This window comes from Atta colombica, unplaced genomic scaffold, assembly GCF_001594045.1.
Source record: "Atta colombica isolate Treedump-2 unplaced genomic scaffold, Acol1.0 scaffold100, whole genome shotgun sequence".
Taxonomy (NCBI): Eukaryota; Metazoa; Arthropoda; class Insecta; order Hymenoptera; family Formicidae; genus Atta; species Atta colombica.
In genome coordinates this window covers 2,282,635-2,309,643 of record NW_017259185.1, presented here as the reverse complement: position 1 = coordinate 2,309,643, position 27,009 = coordinate 2,282,635, and the positions used below count along the sequence as shown (strand labels likewise).

The window sequence follows — 27,009 nt, the reverse complement described above, 5'->3', positions numbered from 1 at the left end:
TGCAGAACCACGTGAGCTTGATGCTACATTTCGTCTAATCGGCATTTAAAAACGCAGCTATATCTCTTCTGTCCTATGTAAAAATGTATAATGTCATCTACTAATTAATTACACGAAATATCTAAAACGATTACTTAATCACCACAATTAATACCCTGTGTTTTTTGGCACGGTAACTACCTACTTACGTTCTAAAAATATATTTGTTATTTTGACAATTGACGACAAAATCATTAAATTTCGCGAAGATATATAAGCGAATTAAATATATAAAAAATCGGAATTTTCCTTTCCAATCTCGATTAAAAATTTGTAAATAAAAAAAGCTTATTTATTCTTAATAATCTATTACCCTGTACTCGTTTCGTTAAGTCTAAATATATATATAAGTTAGTTTAAATTATCGCGTAATTTACCTGCCATTTGACTTTACGAAACATTTCTACATACATTTGTACCAAAGTATGAGCAAAATATAGCAAATCAATATATTCCATTAAAAAAAAGCAAAAAAAAATTTTTGCGATATGTTATATTCTGCCATTTTGACTGAAACAGTTGTATATTTAGATAATGGAACTACCATTCGGAACGGTAAATATATAATCAAAGGCAGAAATACCTTGATGTTAAATTCTGATTTTACAAAAATGATATTTTCCCTGTATAAATTTTTTTTTCGCTTGCAAAATAGCGTAAAATAGAAATATTTTAAATAAATAAAGTTCTATCTTTAATTTCCATCCTTTGTAAAAGTGGCATCGAAATTTAGCGCGATGGTAAAAGCATCAGAAGTTTGTTAATTCACGACGATGTCTCGCTGCGAGAAGTTTAAAATTATGATCGCCGAAACAACGCGATGCTTGCATTTTTGCCCGAAATTATGTCGATTCTTAAATCGATCGCCTCGCTAATCTGAAGTTCATGCTTTTCATTGCATACTACAAAAGATCGTAAATTGCAGCTCGCGCGATCGATTTCATAACGATTAATTGCTTCTGCTCTGAATTCGCCGTTTTACATAAAGGATTTACAAATGCGCATTACAAAACAGTGCTGAAGAAAATGCGATTCGATAGGAATTATTAATAACATAATGCTTTCCAATATCTGCAATATCACAATAAATAATCATATAAAAAGTATTACATGATGGTATTTCCGTTTAACATTTTTTAATCATAATTTTTCTTACGTGACATTTTACTGCAAGTTACTTTTATGTCGATTCTCTCTCTTTCTGTTCTCTTTTCTGCTTTACACAACGCATTTTCCTCCGCACGAGAGTAAAAGCTGTTATTACTTTTTGTAGCTTTCTCACCGCGAAGTAGAGACGGATGATAAGATAGGAGGACTTCGTTTCGGCTCGAGGGAAACAACAAAAGAAAAATTGGTTGTGTAAGAGAAACTTAGGAATGGCTGAGCATGGTTGTATCTCTCCTGCTGGACAATAGAGAAAAGGCAAGTACAATAAACAAAAATATATACGTATATAAAACAGGAGAGAGTCTTTAATCCCGAGCTGACTGAACGACGAGCAATTAGTTGTAGGTAAATAAATATTCTGGACCACCCACCTTGCTTCTGCTGGGATCATCGAGAACCCTATAAAGAAAGAGACGCGAGAGATCCCGTTTCGCGCGCTCAGCGAGAATTCTGCCAAGCGCCCATTTAAGGCCAATGTTAGACCTGTGTCACACAAGATCCATCACGATCACCGGAAACGATACACACGAGAACACCAGGCATTGTTGCGTGTCGCTCTCGAAGGGAGACGCGGCTCGAATGAACGGAGACGACGGGAAATTGAATCAGATTTTCGGAGCCCGTCATTTTTTAGAAACTATCGCCACACAAAAGTCTCTTTGCAAAATATAATTAATTATCAATAATTAATTAATATTGTTTATAATATTTATTGTTTTTTATCTAAGAGGCTTAACTAAATTCAAATTTATTGAAAGACTAATTAATGTATTGTTCAATAAAAAAAAATATCATTTAATAATCTGCAAGTTAAGTTGATTAATTTTGCACAAGGATTCCATTCACAGATCCGATTATTAAAAGATCGGTATCCTCACACGAAGAATCATTCCGTCGACTCTATCCATTCGACGGCGCGTCTCTACTAAAATCGCGAGAATAGGAACTGTTCCTCCGGACGGAATGTATCGACGTGAACGAAAAAAAAGAAAGAAAAAACCAAGGACTTTCATCCTTTCTCTATGTGGCTATACGTGGCTATTCGTTTTTGGCTTGGTCGTGGTGTGTGGCGGCTGTTGGAAAGACTTTTAAATAAATACGTTATCTCGAGAATGTTTCTCTCGCGCGATACTGAAGTGATAATGATGATCCGCGCGCTCGCAACAAGACGAGGAGCGCGGAAGCCCGTCATTGTCATCATTGTCGTAGCCTGATTGATCGTTGCCTTCAGGAGAAGCCGTGACAGTTCTCACGGATCTCGAAGTAGAGATTCAGCAGTGCCGGCTCCGGCACGTCATGGAAGCACCTACCCTCGGGCCACTGTACGCACACTGCAACAGACAAAAAAAACAGACGCTTTACATCTCCTGTTTCTCTAAAAAAACTTAAAAAAAAAAAAAAAAAAAAAAAGAGTAATCATGCGAAGAATTTTATCTCACGGTTAAAACAGTTTGAAATTCAATTCATATACACGAAAACTTTTATTAATAAATCCGCCGCATTTGTCGCACGATTGGCAAAAATAATTAATAGAGTATTTAGCGATGTTCGCAATTACTTAACGTAACCAGTACCGGAACGTATATATAGGGCAGGATTATTTGAATTAAGCCGAAAATACCCTGTCATCGTTAATTGTTTGCTATGTTAAGAACCGTAGTTATATATCGATGCGCAATTTCGTGAAGAAAAATAGTGCGATCAATATGTAATGTGATTTTTTTTTTGTTGCGCGCAATATTGTCAAACTCTAAATTATTATGTCGCGTTATCTAATTTATTTTAACAAAATACGCTTCATAGTTACGCTCCAAAAAATTATTTGATTATCTCAAGTACTTCGAAAACAGAATTGTATAAACTTGATGATACAGCGAGCAAAGTTTGTAAGAGGAGGATTTATTCGATTAATATCAATTAGAATTAATATCAAATTACATAAGGCAATTTGGTATACAGCTATCCTGTAGCTGTGATTAAAACGCTCGTTCTTATTCCTCACAAAGTTGCACTAATAATCGCTGGGCGTGGTTGATTGATTGCCACGAAGTTTTTAGGGTTCGAAGGCTTTGCGCCACAAGCTTATTCTTCCCACAAGAGTAAATTCCTCGTGAAATTCCTTTTCTGGAGAGAAGATTTCTCCGTAGTAAATTACCCGTATGTTAAAATGAGAAAAAAAGCGATACTTAAACGTTAATGTTCGTTGCAAAAAAAAAAAAGGGATGGAAGGAGGAGTTTACAATTCTGAGACAGCAAAATTGATCGATCTTAAAAATCTGCTGTTTCATTAATAATATTAATAATAAATTAATAAATATTTCATTACGTTAATAATTGTATTTGAACACTTATTCATGGAAACAGCATATCTTATTTTATTTTGTGAAATATTAAGTTAGACAATAAATCATAAATTTATTGCTGTGCGTTACAATATATTTAAAATCAAATCTTTATGAAGAATACATACGAATGGAAAATGAATTTTATATCCTTCAGAAGGACAGCCTGCAATCTTTCTTTCTTTTTCTTTATGTAATTGGCCGCGGGAATTATGTACAAGAACATTGACTCTATCGAGAATCGCAAAATATCGAAGGCGCACTCCTGCATCTTATAAAACCCGAGATTGCAATTTTCTTTCTAGAGACCTGAACGCGCACGCTTCGATTTTGTTCCCGTCTAAGAGATGAATAAGACGGGACGAGCGAAGTTTGATGCCGAGCGCGTGATTTATGGGGCATCTTTTTCCGAAATTATGCGCATAAAGATGCTTTAAAATCAAATCAGTTTTTACGAACTCAGAAAAATATGCGCCTGCACGAATCGCAAAATTTCCACTTTCATAATAATGTCGATTGATGAGAGGCGAGATCACGTGAGAATTTAGCCGAGTTTTACCGGCGTTCACTTGCGCTCTACAAGCATCAATTATAAAGCTCTTTGAGTGAAATCCATTTGCAATTAATTGGTAACTTAATGCTTTCGTACATTAATTGCGAAGCGGGTCGGTACTATCAATATCTCAGTACGCGGTATATCAAAAGAATCGACAATTATTCGTTACTATCTCAATAAACAAATAAAATAATGTATTTCTGATCAATATAGAGCATGCTAAGTGCGAGAGCTATTTAAATAAAAAAATGTAATGTATTGATAATTTTCTGCTTCCCTAATTTTTACATACCCTAAAAAAAATGTTATTAAAAATGAATGTACCAATAGATTCTGCACTGAAGAAAATTAAATAATCTTAATACATACATATCTCTTTAAATAATACTAAATAAATATTTATTTAAAACTATTCAAACAAATATTTATTAAAATTTAGTATTTTTTCAGTCTAATCGTATTAACCGAAATTCTAGTCAAGATAACTAAATGTTCAATCATGATGACTGAAATTTTGATTGATATATCAGATTCTACTGGTTCGTTCATTTTCAACCAAACATCTTTCTCTCGGTATATAAGTACTCAGGATGCTGCATTCCAGCGGCGTTGCAACAACGCATTAATGATCTATTGGGCGTAATGGGTCGCGATTTCACATACGTTCAGCGTCCGTGGCTCTGATGGACGCAAATATAACGGCGGGATTGATCGTGCGATTGCGTGTCATGCGGCTGTATCTCTCGTAAAGCAGTAATGAAACGGAAGGTGGCGAATTACTCGCCCTTCGCCCTTGCTCCTCTCACCCCCGGTTACCGATTACCAACAGGGTGGGTCAGCTGGTATCGTGTCGGGGATGACCCGGGATGTCGGATGCGGTTACTCGATTGTCCCAGCGCGAGCATGCATTTCTCGCATCGAATTTAACCCCGATTTTTGTCAGGTACGAAGCACGCACCGATGTAACGGTAAAAGTGGGAACGAGCAATTGGTAGACCTCTGCGATAACGACTCGCCTTCGAAGAGATAACAATGAAACAGGCACGCTGCGTAAAATCTAAAAATTCACGTAAATTTCATCGAATTTTGATTGAATTTTACTTTATAAAATAAAAGCCATTTTGCGCAATGGTAAATCTGTAATATGTTTCACGTGGGCGTTTAGATTATAATCTAAATAGATAGATTATAATCTAAACGCCCGTGGTAAATCTTGCATTTTTATGTTTAATTAAAAACGCTATTTTAATTTAAAATTTTGCAAAATATTTTCTATTTGATATAAAAATCTAGTTTGTATTACGCTCTTTGAAATAAAAGTTTGTTTAATCAGAATGAAAAATTTTAACATCTGAACTAGATTTTAGTTTACACCAACATGCATTACATTTGGAAAATTTGTTTTTTCTATTCTCGATTTCTTTGTTTATAAGAATAAATTTCTGACTCGAGAAATTAATTGAAATTTAAATGCAAAGTTTCTGCGAAAATATTGTTGCGCAAACGCTATAATATATCCTAATCAAATGGGAAAAAAAATATCTAAGATAAAACGAGATTTTTTTAAAATTCAAACGTGTATTCTACCGTATTATTTTGCTGCCGGAAATTGTTTCTTCTTTGGTTTCACAAATGAATGATGCGGCACAGTTCATTATTGTAGATCACACGTATGTGAGAAAATAGAGAGAAGATAAGTTTAATAAAAACGGAAATGTAGCACGAGAGATAAAAGTTAAAAATAGAGATAAATATATATGAAATATCTTTTGCATAATAATTTTAATGTTGTAACTTTGTCGAAGTCCTATATAAATTTTTTTAGGCTGTGTTTCGATATATTACTAGTATTGAAACGTTACGTATACTATGAAAAAAACGATTTTACTAAAGTATCCAAAAACTTAACTTGAATACAGATCTAAAAATAATGCAGTTGAACCATCAAAATAATTAAAAATCTCAAACATGATAATCCAAAAAGTTTTGATATTCCATCAATTCAAACGTTCTACATAAATATTTTGTTTGTGTTGATGATCCAACAAAATTATTTTTAGATCTATATCTAAAAGTTAATTTTTTAGATATTTCAGCAAAATCAAATTCTTTAGTGATTAAACTTTCAGTGCTAGCAATGTATATCGGAACGACCTGAATTGCAAATGGTAGAATAATAAAAAAAGAATGAATTATATTAAATGGTATTAAAACAATAAAAAAAGATTCTTTCTCTCGGTTACACTAATAATTGCTCCGTGCATGTATTTAGACAGTATTTACGCAAGAAATTCAACAATGTAGAAAATAGGTAGCTTCGTCTTGTAGCAACCACGTCCGTTTACTCACGCTCGTATACTTACCGCACCGTCGGATGCTTGCTCATTTGCGTATACATAGCTACTTGGGACAAAGGTGTAATTGAGTTTTGCGGAATAGTTGTTGCGAAGAAATCCACAATTTCACCCTATTTTCACACGGTTTTCGGCGAACTCACGAGCGCATATAATATGATTTTCCTCGATATTTCGGTATATCAGGTCAGCACATCTTTAGACATGACGCGAGATACGTGAAAATAGACGTTCTTCCATCGTATCTCTACAAGACCCGATTTCTTCGTAGAAGCCCGCCGGTTTATTTATCGAGCACGGTGGACAATAGTGGTCCGCTTTGCATAAAACTTATAGGATCTTGCGACGAGCCGGCGTATCGAAAATATATCATGCAAATATTACGCAAACACGTTACGCGGTGGCGTGTGAAATTCCGCCCCCAACCGTCCGGCTCTCCCTTTTGTGCGCTTTTCGTCCGTTCTGCGAATTTCTCGTGCGAAAATGCTGGCGCGCATATAAAACACGTTGTAATTCCATTAAACCTCGCTTCCGGTATTAACCGCCGGTATAGCCATGGATGGCCTAGCACCGCGACGGGAATAAAAATAAAATTTTTTAATAAAATGAAGCTTCTCCCGCATCGTCGTCGAACTTTTTCGTTCTCGCGCTTATTTTGTACCGATGAATCGACGAACTGTGCCGTTCCACAAAAACGAGAACGCGAAGAAGAATGGAAAAGTTTTGGAAAAGTGTGCGACCCAGTCGCGAAATAAATGTCTTTACGACAGAAATGTTCCTCGTTTCAACAGCACCGCCGCTTTGTAGGTACCATCACAGTTGTAAATCGGATTGTAAGAAGAGTGCGGCGTTAGCCAGAAATAATAATCCCATTATTAAACGAAATAGAAAAAGAAGAAAGGACGAGGATCTCCAATTTTAATCTCAATATAAAAATTTCTTCAATATAGTAAATATTATACATTTCTTATTAAAAGAAAAATAAAGAAGAAAAGAATATTAACAAAATTATAAATGCTGAGCGATCGGCAATAATAGTAGAAACATTGCATGAGAGAAAATAAAAGGAGAAAGACACGCAATTTCGAAGAAGACGATTTTAGATCGACAAAAGTTTGCGGCGCAGCAGATTAAAGCTAACCGAAGGTAGAGTTTCTTTCCACGAAAGTAAGATATTACGTGCGATATCTCGATGCGTTGCACATTTGTTGCGGTCGCGCTTTTTCTCGCGCAAGAAGGGAATAAGTGAAGGCGAAAGAAGTGCGATTCGCTTGGAAAAAAAGAAAAGCGTGTAACACGATTTGAGGGAAGAGAGAGAGAGAGAGAGAGAGAGAGAGAGAGAGAGAGAGAGAATGAAGGGCGCGCCACGCGAGCAAATGTATGCATGCCGTGCGGCGGGGCGTTATTTACGCGACAATTAATGAGCAGCGAGACTTTGCGTAAATTATGGACATCACGTACCACGGTACCGAGTGTTCTCACGGAAGCGGCGAGCGGAAACGCTGTGAAACGCGAGCTGCTACCAAACAGCGGCGGAGCGAAGATAAAGCACAGGGTGAAAATGTCAGACGTAATCCTAAATATTCGCATTGTCTCGTATCATCAAAAAGGTTCTGTTACCATTATGATTATGCTACTGCAAAAAGCAAAAATGTTACTTTCTGCAGGGAGATGCGCTAAAGTGGTGTTTAAAACGCAAAGCAATACTAGAGATTCTATAGTATAACAGTAATGCGCTAAGAGTCACGTAATCATTGTGACATTTTTTAATTAGCTGGAATGAAAATCGTATTCTTCTATCTCTAGCCTTGATTTTATGTCTAAAAAACAAAAAAGATAGACGCAGATTTGAAAATAATTTTGTTGAATTACCAAAATAATTAGGAATAATTAGGAATCTCAAGCATAATGAACGATGTTGCAAAAGATTTTTACAAATGCAAAATCGTAATGTAACAAAATAATCAACGCTTTTGTGTCATTCTATTTTTGCCCCATTATTCTTTATCATAAAAGATAGTACAATTTTCATTCTAAGCAAATATCACGATCACATTGAATTATATCAGGTGGACATTAAAATTGTCAAACATATAAATTTTTCAATCATCATATATAAATTTCAAATACAATTATAATACAGCGCACATCAGAAAGACAGGCATTTTATATATTAAAATTCATTTGAAATAAAATGTATTTTTGAAAAATAATAAAAGTCACGCGAAATTAAATTTTTGCTGGGATTAATCCAATTGCAGAAAGAAATTATTTCCGACAGGCATTAAAATTGTCGAACACATAAATTTGATATCGAGTTAAGAGGATTGAAAGCATCGTTCCTTAAGAGAAAGTGGAACGAACGGAGGCAAGTATGCAATTTTTATGACACTGCTTCTGTAAATCCTGTCGATTCAAGATATATATAAGGGAGGAAAAACATATACTAGCAGTGGAAAAGCAGGTCGGTAGCGCAAAACTGTCTGGGTTCTTTTCAACGTTATTTACACACGTGGCGTATTGCGCTTGAAGTATGAGAACAAGAGTCCACATGGCCGGAAAAGAAATAAATTTGAGATTTTGTACTTGCGAAAACTTTTTGCAGTATTGCGCATCTCATTATGCTTCAGATTCCTACGTAATTATTCTGATAGTGCAACAAAATTATTTTCAAACATATATCTAATTAAATTTTTAGATATCTCAGCAGAACCGTCCTTTTCATATAGTGAGACAGAAATAATGATTTATTTTCGAAGGTACAAGATACCGGAGCAAAGATTAATGACTCTATAATGAGGCGGATTATAACATCTATATATATTTTGCCATCAAATAAATTTCTCTATAATTAGACATGTGCCACTTTTACAATTGGGTCGATTCGCGACCGACACACGCATTTAACTGTGTAATTGTAGACTGTAATAATATCACAATATGTCGGCTATTTTTAAACGCTTATTATAAACCTGGACAATTAATATGATTACGTAAATTATATCACGTGTAAAATAGACTAAATTAGATTCATATTGAGTTACACGTCTGGGATCATATATGCTAATTTTTGTTTCTCTTATACAAAAACGAAAATAACGAAAATAAAAATAAAAATGAAAAATTTAGTTGCTCCAAATCAATTTGTCTACGATCAATCGTATCGATTAAGAAAAAAAGAAAATTTTATTTCCCTTTTAATATTATTAACAAAACCGCGCGGTAAAAGTTAATGAAATACAACTTAAATCTCGTCTTTATCATTTATCTCACGTCTCAGACTTCTAGACTTCTAATGTGAGAAGTAAGAAAGATTCTTGCAGTCTTTCATCAGCGATTAACATTTCTCATCACGTTTAGTGATTTCTCAGTTCTTTCTGAGTTTAATCATGATATCTCGTAATTGAAAACTTCAACTAAGTAACCTTTCATCTATTAAAAGTCAGACACAAATATCGAAAAATGTCAAGATACCACTTTGATTTGTTAACACTGCGACACCGACTGTTGTTGCAATGTCGAACACGAGGGGACTATCGTGAGGTGCGAGGTGTCTCGGCCATTCCACTTCATCGAAAATCGACAGTTGTCGAATCGGTTATTAGAGGCGTCGTGGCCACGCGTGCACCTGTACGCGCCAAATAGCCCGAATTGATCTTAACGTCTCTCAGAGCACACCCGGAGGGCGCGAGCCTTAGCATTCCAATAATTGCATGTCGCGTGCGTGGGCACAGAGTTAAACCTTGCACACAAGCCGTCACTCAATAGGACGTTGCCTCGACGTGGGCGAGAATCAATTCAGTCGCTGGACACGAAGTCCTGTTGATTTGATCGCAATTAAACCGGGGCGAACGCATTGCAGCTACGATGTCAAACATGGACGAGTGACTTTAAATTTAATGTTACATCAGATAATCCGACATGGCGCGATTATTTTCCAAATAATTTTAATTTTTAATAAATTTTTAATCGGATTTATTAAAGAGATTAATTTAATTATAAGAAATAACGATAGCCTTTAATCCTAAATAATTGAGACATTTATTTGGAAAATTTAAGCAAGAATCTAAATAAAATGTCTGCTGATTATGTACGAATCACATTTACAAATTCATTAGAGATAAATAATAATATTGAATTAAAAAGGAACAAATGAAAAAAAAATAAAGCTGCAAAGTAGATAGTTTATCGTTTGAGAGTCTTGTTCGCGTTTGACCGAAATTATGTTACGGTTATAATTGAAGATGCCGATCAATGTCGACGTCACTCGACGTCCTTTGTGGGCTCGAGAAACTACTAACCAGAATTATATTGACGTTAGGAAACACTTGGCAATGCACGATCAATCGTTATTACTGTTTTAAGTACCGATTATTTATAACATCGAAGTCGTACTCGACCTGTGATAGAGGTCAACGTAAATCTCGGTTAATCTTCTTAAAGAAGATTCATACGTAATATATCGAAGAGTGACAAAGATAACAAAATTAAGTCACCTATTTATGCAAAAGATTTAAAGACTTAATATCAATGTTATTGTAATTATCGATGTTTTACGATATATTTTCTAATGTTCTAGTATTATCTCTTTTTTATTGCATTACAATATTCTTTAATCGATAGCATTATGTAAATTCTTTAGTCTGTCATAAACAAATGCCATAAGTCATATTTTAATATATTATATTTTGTTAGAAGTTTAGTCATATTATATTTTGTTTTAAAAGAGAAACCTAGTATACTTGACAATTATTTTTGTTAACTAATAATTTTGTGTAACTCTGTAAAACCCATAATCTTACAAATATTCCGTACATAGTTTATGGAGAATTCTGCTTTCGGGTATTAATTGTGACCTAGAGATATCTGGCAGACTGAAGGAGTAACTTCATAGTGTAATCAGCAAAGAGCCTATTTGAGCAGTAGCCGGTTACGTAATACCACATATTTGCAACGTGTTCTCTTCACAGCTGGTGGTTCGTCAGATAATCCGGATTAAGCCGCAATTTAAATCGGGCTGTACGACCGGACCGAGGTTAGATTTAGTTTAAAACTCTCTAGCATTACGTGTCGTGGATTCGTAATGGACGAGCACAGAACGAAATTTGGACAATTTAACCGAACAGAAATATTTTACATGATACTTCTATTAAGCAGTCAACGTGAACTCTATAATTTTGTAAGTGTAGCTAATTTTACTTAAAATTCCATTATAAATTCGAAGCGATGAAACATTGTAGAAAATAATTTACTCTTTACGTTCAAGATTTTCTATGTAAATATGTACATACATTTTTCCAATATCGAATTTGAATTTTAGATTCACGTAGCTAAACAAAATATTCTTGAAATATACATACAACATAGAACATAAGTGTGCAAATATGTGTATGTGTATAACCATGTAGAATATTTTTGTCCGCCTGCATCGAGCAAATTTCCCATTGCAATGCATGGTAGAAGAGAAGCGCAAAAGAGAATCGCGAAATTTAAAACGCCCTATAAAATTTTTCTTCGTCTTGTTCTGCAATAAGGAAAGACTTTTGCATCTTTACTTCAACGAAGTTGCCGAACGTGGAAAATGTATATATTTCCCGCGCAATATTCTCCGGGAAAATACGCTCAGCGTTTGTACAGCATAGATCGTGTGTGATAGAAATGATATACGAGCTATATTTTTTTATTATTTCATGCGATAGACCGCTGTTCCCGTGCGAGCAATACGCGCGATCGGCCATTTCACGAACCGCTTTCAAAAGCACGGTCGTATTTTTCTATCGTGAATTTCTACTATATTCCGTAAAACTTCAATTTCACGCATCAAATACCCGCAAGCATAATTCATATCAATAATCGGAATTTAATCTAACGTTAAAGAAAAGAAACCTTTGTCCGAGCAATACTATTTTAATTATTAAAGTCTGATAATTAAATTTAATAGTGACTGTAAGCAAAATAATTTTAAATTCTTAATTAAATCAAAAATTATCTGCCCAGATTTACAATTTTCTCATAAAATATTTTCAATATTTTCGCTGCGATATGCGATAATATGACGCGGAACACTCTACGTACGATGTTTAAGCTCTAATGGAATCCTGTCGTAGCTTGAGGCGTTTAGTATCAGCGGTTCGGGAGAAAGCTCGAGGGACGAAAGTTACTGGAAGATAAAAGTGATAAGAAAGTTTCGGCACTTACCGTTCGGCACCGTCGGCGGTTTTTTCGTCTGTACCCTCGCCGTTGCGTTGTTCACCTGTCGAGTTAAAAAAAAGCAGACATTAAAACAACCGGAACTTTTTTCCGAAAAAGACTATACATCGCTCCAACTATAACATCGCTCATCTTCAGGATCCGCACGTGGCTATTTTTTTATCGCAGAAAATCTTAAAAAGCCGAAATAAAACACGAAAAGATTTCAGGAAGTTGATATTTATCAGTGAGACTAATTAAATTTCAAAGAGTTATTCAAATATAACACCTGACTACTTGATTAAAGTTAATTATTAGCAATAAAATAATGGAAGAGAGAGTTTTCACTAAAATATTCACGAACGTGTAATGATAATTATCTGAAGTATTAATGGAACAAATGTAGTCGCATAAAAGCGATGTAATCATCATAGAAAATGCGTCTGAGTCGAATAAAATGTGAGAAACTTTGACAATTTCACGGGGCCGCGCGCGCGGATCCTGTAATCAAATATGCATTGTTCGATGCAGAATCCGATTTGCAGGATGCAATTTGCAGCTCTGCGGCTGACTTTGTTCATTGAGAAATTGTGATTTCGATTCAAAATACGACAATCATACATATTCCTGCATCGAACAAGCGAATTATGAGTAATATTTAATAAACAATTAAAAATTATGTAGACGGTTGCACGTTATTTTCTCCTAATTGGTTTTCTTCAATACAATCCGTTTCAATTATATTTGTATATCGAATTTGTGTGAATTATGATCATTGTTTCACGCTATATTGGTCATACAAATCGTATATATCGTATATATCGTATATTGTATGTACATATATATGCATATGTATACGTAATAGGTATTTAAAACGTGCAAACGCTACAGTTTTCACTTGAATTCAGATTTTTTGTTATTTAATTTTAACTTTTGATACGTAAATTTGGAACCAAGTATGTATAAAATTAATCAATTTAGAAAATAATTAATTAAGAATTTGTGACATTTGCGAAACGCATATTTTGAAATTATCATCAAATTCACGTATCAATTATTATATAACTCTAATATTTCGAAATACGTCCAAATTCAAGGAATGTTTCTGATCTTAATATTAAAACATATACAACAATATATGAAAATCTCTTTCCAAAAAGAGATTTTCTCTTTTAGTTTCTAACTTCCAAAATAAAGAAAACCTTTTTCAGTATATGACAAATTGTGAACAAGATATGATTGAACGAATGATGATGAAATTGAACGGGAAGCTTGAAATAAAAATAGTTTTTCCATAAACATTATTCGAATGATAAATGTACATCAGACATATTTTGCACGTCACATATATTTTGAGATTGAAACTCAGATCTTTATTTTCAGAACAAGAAGATGCCATTTATTACATTTGGCATTAGCGTTATTTCAGAAGTTAGAAACTGCAAGATTCTTCGCGGTCGACGAATTTAACGCTCTAGTAACGCTCGATAATTTATTATCCGATAATGCTCTCATTATGCAACTTAACGTTGATTTGTCGCTTTCTAATAAGCATTACAATGTTTCACGATTGGCGTATCGATCCGTGAGCTAAATATCGACAATAAAATGATTTTAGCCACCATATCGTGTATCGTAACTAATATAGCGGCCACGTATAATACACGTTTAAATAGCGTGCGAACAATTCTCGCGTTTAATCTCGTCGACCCGCAAAGAGAGCTTTACATGCGTGTCAATTGTCGAGAGAGAAAGAGAAAGAGAGAGAGAAAGAGAGAGAGAGAGAACAGAACGCGGAGAAGCATGACAATGTGGTTAAATAAAATCAAACGTGTTGTCGAAGGGCACAACTAATTTGTTTTGTTATGCACCTTACGGATATCAATTTCGCGGTACGGTTTAATGAAAGTAATAAAAAAAAAAAAAGAAAAAAGCGAACAATTGCTCTTTTACATCGGGTTTACTTCGCTTTTTCGATCTCTTTCTTGCTCTCTCTTTTCCTCCCTTCTCAGGGCATAACCGAGAAAACAATGGCACAAGCCTTCCGTCGATTTCCGATTATTTCAATTTCGCTCAAGTACCTTCGCGTCTGGCAAAAAGAGACGAGTTTCCGGGTGGATCGCGACTTGTTTCGTTCTTTATCGAACGCTTCGCTTACCGTGGATTCTGCTTTGCTTTTTGTGTTCTCCACCTACCTAACAGCCGCCCGCCTTCTCGTTTTCCTGTCCCACTTTGCGCCCACTTCAGCGGGGATACTATCGAGACACAAAGGGTCCGCGGTATCGTACCATACAGCATCGTTTTCTACATTTGAAATGTGGTACGAAAACGTACATCGTCCATCACAAATATTTCCTAACAACCGAGACCAATTGACATTGAGTTGATTGTTTGGATTTCTTAGCAATACATTTTATTTATTCTGACCGTGACTTTCCATTGAAAATAATTGTACAAATTGATGATCCACGAAGATTTAATTGTCATAACAGATAAATAAATTTTAAATTTTAACAACGTTAAAATAAATAAGTTATAGTATTGTAAAAATGATACTATTTAAAGAATACATGAAAATATAAGATTTGTAATCACTACTTGCTCAATACGTGTATTCAAATATGTATATGAAACGCAAAGGATGGTTTTGCTGAAATATCTAAAAATTAGCTAGTTACAAATCTAAAAATAATTATGCTAAACCATCAAAATATAATTATATAGAACACAGAAAATCATTCTATTGTATAAGAAAAGATTACTCAATTTACTTTTTTCCTTTCAAGAAACGATTATTTTTAAAGAATTCGTTTTTTCCATGTATTAATTAAATCACGCATATTATTTGCAAATCGGTTTTTACATCATTATATAGTTTTTAATAAATGATGACTCCTAAATCTAATATAACTCCGTAGATCTTCCACGAAACGCAATTTTCTGCGATCGTAATCGAGGTAGCGAATAAAAATTATTTATGCACTTCGTTCTCGAATTCACGATAGCTGAAACGCATCTTGAGTAGCATTCGTGTATTGACTCTTAAGAGGATTGTGAGTTACGAGGCTTACTCAGGCCAATCACGCCCGGCCTGATGCGGCGCATCGTCGAGCAATTTGCATTTTACGATCTTGTTTCCGACAACGAAGGTTTGGTGGCTGCCGTACATCTCGCGTCACAGGTACAGCATGGCTAAACGAACATTATTGGAAAATGGAAGCTGATGGTAGAATCGTCGGATGAAGACACAAAACACGCTACATAACGATGTTCTCATCATTTATCTGGAGTAGAAAATTTCAAAGATGTGACACGTGGAAAATTATTTAAATTATTGTTGGAACAGTTACAATAAATTTTTTAAAAAATCCATGTCAATCCAATGTTAACTATTGGAATTGGAAAAAAATAGATTTGAACATTCCTTTTTAAATTCAGTTTTTGTCACCGTTAAGGTACCATGCCACAAAATGTAACGTTGCAAAAATCGTGCACGGCTGCATTTTAACGAACAAACAAACGAGCGAAGCGCGAATCGACGGGATATGTAGGTATGTTCGAATCGCGTAAATCGATCCATGTCGATAATAAACAAGCGTGTCCGCACGTGAGCCACCTTGCTCTGACAAACAATTGTGGGGAATTTTTGTTTGCGAATATCGCGGCGCTCGTGAATAAGTGTATATTGCATTCAGTGGAATCCAGTCGACAGGAAGCACCACAAACGATGTGTAGTCCGAATCCCACGATTGTTTTGCAAATTACACCTGCTGATATTAATGATGCCCAGCTGACACCAACAGACAATTTCAATTTTGAATGTTATCGCTTATCTATGTATATTCCTTTATGTTGCACACTTTGGTAAAACGCTATATACATATGGTATAGTTGATCCGAAATTATATTATACAAACTGCAATAACAATGCGAGACAACAATAAAATAATATATTGAGGTGATATAATTTTGAACAATTGTGAACAAAATAAAATTTAATTTTAGCAAAGATCAAGTTCGATTCTTTCCTATTTGATTTTTTTTCATACCCTCACAATGAGATTAGAGTTACCAACCTAAACCTCTAAAAAATTGGAATATTTTATTTCGAATACTGTAATTATATGTTATAAAAACTGTAATTACATGTTACTATAATTATGATTATTATTGCTTAATGTTAGTGCTATATGTATAGTTTTATATATATAATTAACAATAAAAAATGAACTGTAATAGATATTATTATCATAAAAAGGGTTGTAATTACTATAAATTATAATAAGTCCATTTTTAATTTCAACCATGTTTATAGTAATAATAATATTAATTACAATCATTTTCAATTGCCAGCTATATTTGTAAATATAATTATACATACAGTTATTATTATTAATATTATAACAGTAACAATCATAATTATAGTAACATGTAATTATAATTACGAATACTAAAAATTTTTCTTTCAGTGCGAAATTATACTCTCTTATTTTATTGTAATCCAATATTTTTCAATATTCTCTTAAAACGTAGATATAAATTGCGAGATATGAAACTAATGTTTAGCAATCATAAAATGGATATGTATTTCTATTGAGCTGCTAATTGTAGTAACGCGCGCAGTTAATTTTAACACATTAAGCTTGATTTAATAAAGCATAATGGATATACGTACATAGCGCGCATCGAATAAAATTCGAACGATCAAGATAAAAATATGGAGATCTCTTCATATATCACATTCTCGCCCTTGATAGATCTCATCGACGTATGCCGAGGAAAGTTCTAAAGAGACAGTCATGGTCTTACGTGACTTTATTGATTCGGTAAGAAAAAAATTATGGATGCAGGCCACTGCATCCATAATATGCAAACGACAGGATTGCAACGAAAAAATGAAATTGACGGCCTTGTTATGCCACTATCTATATAGCGTGAAGTACCGCCTAAAATTATACGTAAATCAATATCACAAACTTCCATCCAGAACGCTCTTCGGTCAATGTTATCACATATTTAATCTGAAGTGCCGCTTTATATTCACATTATGTGCGATTTTCATAGTAGACGACTGAACTGACAATGAGTTATGCAAGCATACTTAATCTTCCGTCTATAATTATATTTTTACTCTCTCCATCTTTTTCTTATTCAACTCAAATTCAGCTTTTATTCAGCTTTACTGTTTTCTTATTTTGCTTTTAAAAAGTATGGAAAAATTCAAAATTACAACATTATCCTATGTTTTAATAATTTTAAATATTAAAATCTTTATTTATTTAATAAAAATTGAAATTTAAAATTGTGAGGAATATAAAATGGAAATTTGTACTTGAAATGTATAACTTACAATTAGCAATTAGGAAATCATGTATTTCACTCTCTCTTTTATTTCGGACAAATTTGAAAGTAAAATTTCGCTTGTGCCAAAAAAAATTGTAGATGGAAGGTTGCTCGGTGTGTAGCAATAATAACAATTGCGATATTATTTTATCTCAGCACGATATTGTTTATAATTGCTAACTAAACTTACGTAATTTGCAACAAAAATTTCATATATAATAATAATATGTAATATAAACAGTGTAATATAAACTCGAAAAATTTATTCTTCAGATAAATATTTCTTTTCAAAATTTCTCAAAATCAAAAAATATGAATATATATCTCTCATCTGCGCCGATTTCCAACTTAATGAAATACCATTTACTTCTATCCTGCATAATACTACCACCCCACAGTGCAATTGGTTGCGGGCAGCACACCAATGAAGGCAAAATGGCCGCATTAATCAAGACCCGAGTACAAGGGCGGCATTCGAAGGATTTAACAATCGATGCAATTCTCTCAGACAACTCCTGTCTGGAGAATCCACGTTTCCCAAGCACTTATCTCGTTCCTAGGGATCATAGGGGAAATTTAAGAGGGAGGGTTCGACCCAGACTTAGGAGCTACCTTTTAAGAGAACGGCCGGCGGCCGGTCGAATAAGTGAAATGGCACTTTGGAAATTTCGAGCAGCCTCGCTTGCTCGCCTTCGACGAACGGACATCTGCATAAATTTGACTTGCTAAGGCCGAAAACTCGACCACCGTCGGACTACGAGGCTGACCGTTCAAGAATGGCACGGTAAGGTACCTGTCGTTAATACCGGAAGCGATGTACGTAACCTATGACCACCCGACATTACTTCTACCGGGTCATGCTAGGATCGTATAGCGAAAATGTACGAGGTAATCAAAGTCCTACTTCCCTTCTCCTTTGTCCCTCTGTTGGTCATTTTGCTTGCTTACTAACCCGATACCTGTGCTACACCCGTGACCCTAATGGAGAAACTGCTTCTTCACTTTGCTTTGTCCATTCGTGTTATCAGATAAAGATTTTCTCATCACCGATTTAATTTTTTTTAATCCATTTATACACTCTCTTGAATATATTCTGAACTGCTATTTATTTACACACTTTTTAATTAAGTATATGACGTATTTTGTACGCGGTTTATATCTTTTGATTTCAAATATAAACAAGATTATAATTTCAAGAAATTTATTACGTTATTTGTACAGTCTCTTCCTTTGAGTCTTCATCACGGTTGAATTTTCAACGATATTATAAAATCATATAGAAATACTTCTTTCCAATTCTGTTCGCGGAACTTTGTATGAATTTTTCATGCGCGATTTAATCGTCGATTCGTCAATCTGCCTTTACTAGTGCTATGTTTGCACGTTACCGCGAAAAGCATTGTATCCTCCGGCATCGTCGTCGTCGTTGACCCAGAATGTCGATTACTCCTTTACAACTTCAGGAAGAGCTTTTTCCGACCTCTAACTAACAACCGTTTTACCAAGGCTAAGCTCGTTAAATCACGTTCATGTTGCGCGTGTAGTAACCATAATTTTCGTTCTCTTGCAACGTCAATGAGCCCCTCGAGTCTTAAAAATCTTCATCTTGTCTTCTACGTCATTTGCGATCATATAAGCACAAACTATTTCTCGCACAAAAAACAAAAATGGATAACATAATTCACAAGAATATTATAATTCTCTGCACTAAAAAAAATTACATGTAAAATTACAACAATTATAATAGATTTGGGATTTATTATTAAAAGTGTATATTTACACATATTTAAAGTAAAATCAAAACTTACAAATAAAAGTATTCTTCTCACAAGTAATTAACAATTTTTAAAAGCAAATTTACAATCAAGATTAAGTTTACAGAAATATTTAAGTATTATTTCGTCAACAAACTACGTTAAATTTTATTAAGCCATTGCATGAACATAAAAATGCAAATATATACGATATATTATCATTATATAATTTTCTATGAAGATATATTCACACAATTAAAAGTATATATTAATTTTTATAAAAATGCACAATTTTTTGTATTTTCATTACTATGAATTTTTACACATAATATTTATGTAACTTTACATATTTTTTTCTAATGGATATAAGTGAAGACTGTAGTCTATTTATTTTCCCTAGTTATGTAAATTGTAGCGCATACGTAATGTACACGTTAAAGCATCATATTCGATGACTATATCAGAATAATATTCCTTCTTCATTTCACTATTTATATATTCAAATTTATTTCATTTCTTTAGACACGTGCGGAAAACGCTCTAAAATTTCTCGCGTGCTTATACGAAACCCGTGGTGTATTTGTTTATTCGTCCTCTGCTCGCAGTACCTCTTTTTATATCTCTTCTGTCTATTTTAGATCGTCTTACGGCATTAGCATCGTCATTATCCTCTACGCGGCTTCGACACGGAATGTCAGTTTCGTGCGCTAAAAGCAGGAGAGCTTTTCTTTTGGTGATACTTCTTGTCGTTTTCTCTCTTAACAGTTCTTGCTCGTTAATCTGCATTCTTCGCCTGCCTAGTGGGTCGACATAATTTCAGGCTTCCGCAGCCTCTGTGTCATTTGTCATGGCGCGCAATAAATCGTGTTGGATTATGCATTCGAGGCTGTTCCTTAGCTGAACTGCCATAAGCACTTATCACCTAAACCCGATCGACTCAAATGTTCTGTGTGGATTTTCCGCTACACGCGACGTTTTTGATTCTATCGCCGAATCTATTCCAGTTTTTATTACAAATGTTCGGGTAATATCTTGACAGACAGGAATGTCAGAGCCAAGAAAGATCATCTTCATAATTTCAATTCGCTATCCATTAGTGTAATATATGCAAAAGACTGAAGATAAATGAATGTTATATACTTATCAACCGTGATGAAATCAAAAATTTATAGTGTCAAAAACATATAGAAAGAGAACAAAAATTTTATCACGTTTAATCGAAAAATATCCTGCCTACGTGCTTAGTTTTCTAAAATACTTCAATTCCGACGCGATTATGAAAGAAAAGTTACTGTAAGATACTTCGAATTTAACTCAATCTTGTGAAAAATCGCAACTCATTCGTGAAGGAGCTCCTATCCGGAAATTGAAAGAAAAACAAGAAGAAAGTAGAAGAAAGTCAGCGCAAGAACGAAGGCAGTCAAGTCTTCAAAGACGTAACGAGTCGACGCGCGGAACAATACGAAGTGACGATTACAAAGAGCGTTCATTAAGATAATGAGCCATTGAATGTGATATCTGTTGGTTGCTGCAAACATCTTGTCTCTTGTTATAAAAATGTTACGACGAACTTTATACTGAACTTTATACTTCAAATACCGTCGATTTCTGAAAGTATATGTCTCTTCTTGTTTGATATTCTTCGTTATCGAAAATATGCCTTGTGCTGCACATTTCCATTAGGAATTCACGTTTTCCATCTCTTGAGCATAAGAACCAAAGAAAATAACAAACGAGAGAAATGAAAAAAAGGTGGAATAGATAGATGAACTCGATGCGGTGCAAAACTCGTGTCCGACGACAAGAGGTTTCGTCGTTAGAAATTAATAACGAGCAAAAATCCGCTTCGCTCGGGAAACAATATTCCCTCTTTATTCTGTAATCTGTAATACCCGTCGACTGCAACAAGCTGAGCGTACTTCCGTGTATCTTCCCATATGAATTATGCTTCCGGCGAATTTGTGCTTCGAAGCTGTGCGCGGGGAGTTTATAGACGCGAAGCAACATTAGCATTTGCGTTAATATTTATTATCATTATTGTAGACGCTTGGCAAACGTGGATGTATATACATTGAAAAAAAAAAAGATTGGTTGCTGCAGCAAATTAGATGGTAAAATATTGCATTATAATGATAATAAACATAGTATTTTTAATTGGTTGCAACAATCAATTTTTGATTGCGTTAGTCTGTCGAAATCCGACAGTAGATAAACTAATGCAATCAAAATTTGCTGCAGCAGCCAATCTTTTTTTTTTCAATGTTATAACAATGTTTCAACTCGTTAACTGTTAAACTGTTAAACTCCTTCCGTGTCGAAAACTTGTGTATATTATAAATTTCTTCCCAATGATTTAATTTTCTTTATATTTCTCCATCTTAATTTTTTCATTTCTTCGATTTTCTTAATTCCGAATGTATCAATGATGAATAAATACATCGCAACCAATGACGCTAAATTTTACGAACGAATTGATCTCCTGTCCGCTGAAGGGTGCATTAAATTGCGAGTGAAACGAATATGCGAAGCGCAGCCGCTTGCTGATCCGTGAAAAAGCAACCTTCGCCTAAATTATGCTGTCGTTATCTCGAAGAAATTTGCAAAATCGCATATCTAATCAATACAATCAATGGTTGATTTTGGAATTTTCTTATTTGAGAATCTAGTTTCCAAAGTTACCGAATCGACCTAAGATCTGTTTTCTGTGACTAGTGTATATTTTTGAAACTAGAATAAGATAGATTTGATATTTGTTGAAAGTGAGAAAGAGAGTGCTAGTCTAATGCAGGAACAAAAAACAGACCATTAGTGTTTGAAATTATTTAAAACTTGAAGGAGATCCAAACATTAAAAAGTTATGGCGGCAAAGTCTCTCAGGGGAGATTAACTATATATTATAAAGTGTTTTTCTCCCCCTCAGGCAATATCACGAGATGTACGAAAGGCTAATTGTGTGTCTCTTTAAATCTTCCCCTTCCCCCTCTTGTAATTGCTTCAATAAATATATCGGTCCTCGTGAATTTCGGAAGATTTCAGCCAAACGTCGCGAATTTTTATTTCATGTCTCTCTGGAATTCTGTTGGTGGAAATTTTACGCGAAAAACTTGAAAAAAAAGGCGCAGTCTCTAATTTAAGAGTTCCCTAATCTCTTCCGCAATTAAAGTGCTACGCCACGTTCGTGAGAAAATTACGCGTAAAAGAATTCTCGTTAGAGCTCGTTCTTTTTGCTATATACCTACCATCTCGTTATTCTCGGTTGGCGTTTCAGCGTCCACGCCTCTTTTTTAACCTCTTGCTCTATGACGGCTCTTAGAAAATTCAACAAAGGGCCTGGGTGCTTAGCGCTCGAGTGAAACGGGTCAAACGTCGCCATACAAGAGTGATGACGTACGAGATATAATCGTTTTAAAACCACTCGCGCGTTTTAATTGGCAGCGGTGCAAAGATCTTTCATACCCGCATACGTGATTGTCTTCTGTTGAAAAAAAACTCGATCATAAAATACAAATAAAATGCAAATTGCTCGTGGAAGAAGTGTCATTATTGCGCCATTAACACATCCAATTAACAGGGTGTTTCTTCGATTGTCTCGATTGCCACTTGCGAAAGTACTTGAGCTTTTTTTTGTAAGTTGTATCTCCTTACACACCTACACAGTTTACGTTAATATTATATTTTAAAAAAGTGTTATATACTTTAACAGTTATATATCAATATAACTGTTAAAGTATATAAATATCACAAGTAAGATTTCCTTTTAGGAGAAAGTAAACGCTACGCGTGTGCCGGCCGAAAAAGGGAGAAAAAAAGAACATTGAGTGACTAAAAAAATTAACAATTAAAAGTAAAAGAAAAAAATAAATTAGGATGACTAAGTATTTAAAGTAATTTTGTCCTACTTGGTTCACAAACTGTAAAGTATATTTCTTTGTGCTGTTAAATACAATTTCTAAAATTTGTAACTCTTATTAAATCAAATTCTCTGTTTCCTTTGTTTTTTTTTTAATACTTCGTCATCCGTGCAGGAGTACACTTCGATGAAGATAGTTTGATAAAAAAGCGGTTAAAAATTTTATTTGCTTATACTAAAAATGCGAAATAAGTGTGAAAAAGTAATCGAGAAAGGGAGAAATAAGAAATAAATGTAATCTACCAGTGAAAAATCGACCATGGCACGGTTCTCATGTATCGCGTGAGAGAGCGGGCAGTGCGAGTTGTATTTTTCATTATACACATATGAGTCCGGTCTTTGTTTTGCCGGTTAAACGATTCCCGCTGCGATGGTTTCCTTACCTTTTCGGACACTTCGCGAGGTTCTTTTTCAGTGGCCTCCTCAGTGTCCCACGATCAGCATTTGCCCGTTAATCTCTCTCGCTCTTTCTCCCGACCAATCGATCGATCTTATCGAATCGATCTCTCTTTCTTTTTATTTTTCTCTTTCGCTCGCTCTCTCAGATTTTTCAATCGACTATTCAGTACGAGTCTTTCGCTCGCTCTCTTTTCTACCTTTTTACTCGCTCTTTCTTTCGCGCAGAAGCTCTCTATAGAACAACAGGAGATCTGCGTGAGACACGATCGTATTTTGCAATTGTCTTTCTTTTGTTCAGCTTTTGTGCTTTTGGTTACTTTCTTTCCTATAGTAACCGAACCCAACACAACGGCCAGATCGTCCAATCAGCGGATTTTCCAGCTCCTTTGTATGCGGTTCGTTTACTCGTCGTCCGACGACTATCGCGTTGTTTCGAGCGCGTCCACCCCTTCAACTTCGCTCACTTTGCATTCGGATTCCCACCAACGTGGATCTTCCCTTTTCTTGTTTAACAAGACTGATTTTAGGGATGCCAGTACTAACAGCGCGGATTTGCAGCAAGCACTTAAAATACGACAGTTCAACATGACAGTTCTGAATCCACGTTGGCAAGCAATCCTGATGCGTCTCTCTTTTTATTCGCTTTGAGTATTACGAAGATCCCCGAGACGGAAAAATCGGCAACAATTTTGTCATCCGGTTTCTGAAATTCATGACATGTTAGATTTAAAGATTTGAGAAAAGTGTCTTTGAATTGCGAAATTCCTGCTTGAAAATTTACGTAATTTTATGAAACTCGCGAATAGAATTCCATTGGTGTAGTAAATCGACGAGTCGCAAAAAGGTCAGGCTTTCAAGCTTTAATTGAGCCATTAAAGTCGCAATAAGAAGGCCTGCTTGATCAAACGGACGCTATTATCGAACCGGAAAAAATCCGAAGGAGTAATCACTGGCCGTGATTCAAGAATATAATCCTATTACATCCGAAAAGCAATATAACGACGACAGAGACAGATGTGTTATCTTCTCAGAAGCGATTACTTTTGCGTCGTCCTTTTGACAGTAGCCTTAAAAACATAAAACAAAATTGCAAACGAAGTCTTCCCGTCAGCTATATCAAGTGTTGTAGAATGATTATCGATGCAGTGAAATAAATAGAAAATGAAATAAATTTTCTACTTTCGTAGAAAAGATTATCTCGATTTAATTTTGTTCTCGATTTTCATCGTAACATTTTATCCATTCGCGCGCATTGGCGCAACACTAAACGATGCATTTCGAAGACGCGGTTGCCAGCTAAATGAAGCTAAAACGATGGTTTACGCGACGCGTACGAGATTGGTGTAGCCTAACAAGCTGCTCCAGCTGCCATGAGAAGATAATTAATCGAGTTGTTCAATTAGGCTTGTTGTTTGATATCAGCATCGACATAGCAGATGACGCGGTTGTCACGTGGTCGATCGAGAGCTACAAAAATTGAGCGCGGTAATCAAAGCCGAGAGTTGGCTGTATTATAAATGAAAATGTTTGAAGATTCTAGTAAAAGCGAAATTATTTCACTGCATCTATATAGATATGCGTCTATATGGCCACTTTTAATCGTTAACTACATATATATTATTAGAATTCAGAATTCTGCATGATGTGTATATATAAAAAAAACCGAGATAAAAGAAACAAATAAATGCAATCATCAATTCGAATTAAGCTTGAATTACGTTAATTATTTAACCGATTTAAATTTGCAAAATTATTTATTAATTTATGAAATTGTTTACATTAAGATATACTTCTACTTATATGATAAAATTTAAAGTTACCATTTTGACAAAATCGTTGTCACATTTTATCGCCTCGTTTATCTTCGATCGATTCGACAGAGCTTATAAAATCAACTACTGTATATAATAATTGAACGTTAAAGCAAAGATAATTTCTGAGCTCGAGATAGAAGGTGCAGTTATGATTCCTCGCATGAGCGAACGCATTGAATGAATTAAGGTCATTTCGCGATAGAGAAATAACGAAAGAGGAAAGAAAAAGACGAATACATATATATAAAAGCAAAATCCGTCTCGCGAAAGGATCGTCGCGCATTGATCGCGACGAGGACTTTCTCCCGCGTACCGATTTTCACCGGCGAAGTGACCAGCCAATCGGGAACGAGAATTTGTGGATCACTCGAGACCCTCGAACAGAGATCAAGCCCCGCCAATCGGCGCGCCACTTATACGATCCACGAGTGGCTATCAGTCAGATTGATCCAGGCCACGAGAGAAATCTCTTTCTCTCGAATCCCTGCGACCCGAGATCGTTCTCCTTCCTCTCTCTCTACCTCTATCCGGTTTCTCTTCCTCTAGCCCGTGAAATTAACTCGCGTTTCATTAATTATATTGCGATATAAGTAAATATTTCTAGCTTTCTTTTTTCGAACAAAAGGCTCCGTCGAATCGCGATGTAGACTGTCGATAACTCGAATCGTAGCCGTTTCAAAACGGTCGTGTCTACGATGGCGTCGTCAGTCTGGCATCTCGTGCCTTCAATCGCATAGCGATTTATTCTAGTCTCTTAGATTAACGACCTTTGCGTCGCGGGTATCCATTTGACTTCTCTTCATCAACGCTATTATATATCAAAATGTAAATTCGCAATAAACAGAGATTTTTCATCGAGAAATTAACAATAAAGTTTCATTTCTTTTACGATCAGTTAATTCATCCGAGAATTAATTTATAAGCTCAGTGGACACTCGGGACTCAAAGTGCCGGACTTAAAATTATCAGGCGACCACTGTTACTCGACAAAATTTGAAAACGTACATTCAAAGACAGATTTATGAAGCCGTCATATAAGCAAATGAATCGAGCTTTAGATCGTGGTCGCCATTTCACATCGAAAGTGCGTGCATTCCATAGAGGAATGCACCCACTCGACTTTCCTGGAAAAAAAAAACAAA

General features: G+C 35.0%; 1 protein-coding gene across 1 annotated transcript in view; it reads right to left on the bottom strand.

Moving 5' to 3' along the window:
- Nucleotides 1-27,009, bottom strand: part of LOC108684648 (RNA binding protein fox-1 homolog 2-like) — a 248,440-nt gene that overhangs the window by 41,335 nt on the left and 180,096 nt on the right. The window contains exons 8-9 of the mRNA XM_018189083.1: nucleotides 12,657-12,711; nucleotides 2,517-2,537 (exon numbers count right to left, since the gene is read on the bottom strand). Coding sequence (XP_018044572.1) covers nucleotides 2,517-2,537; nucleotides 12,657-12,711 — 76 coding nt within the window. The remainder of the gene's footprint in view (nucleotides 1-2,516; nucleotides 2,538-12,656; nucleotides 12,712-27,009) is intronic.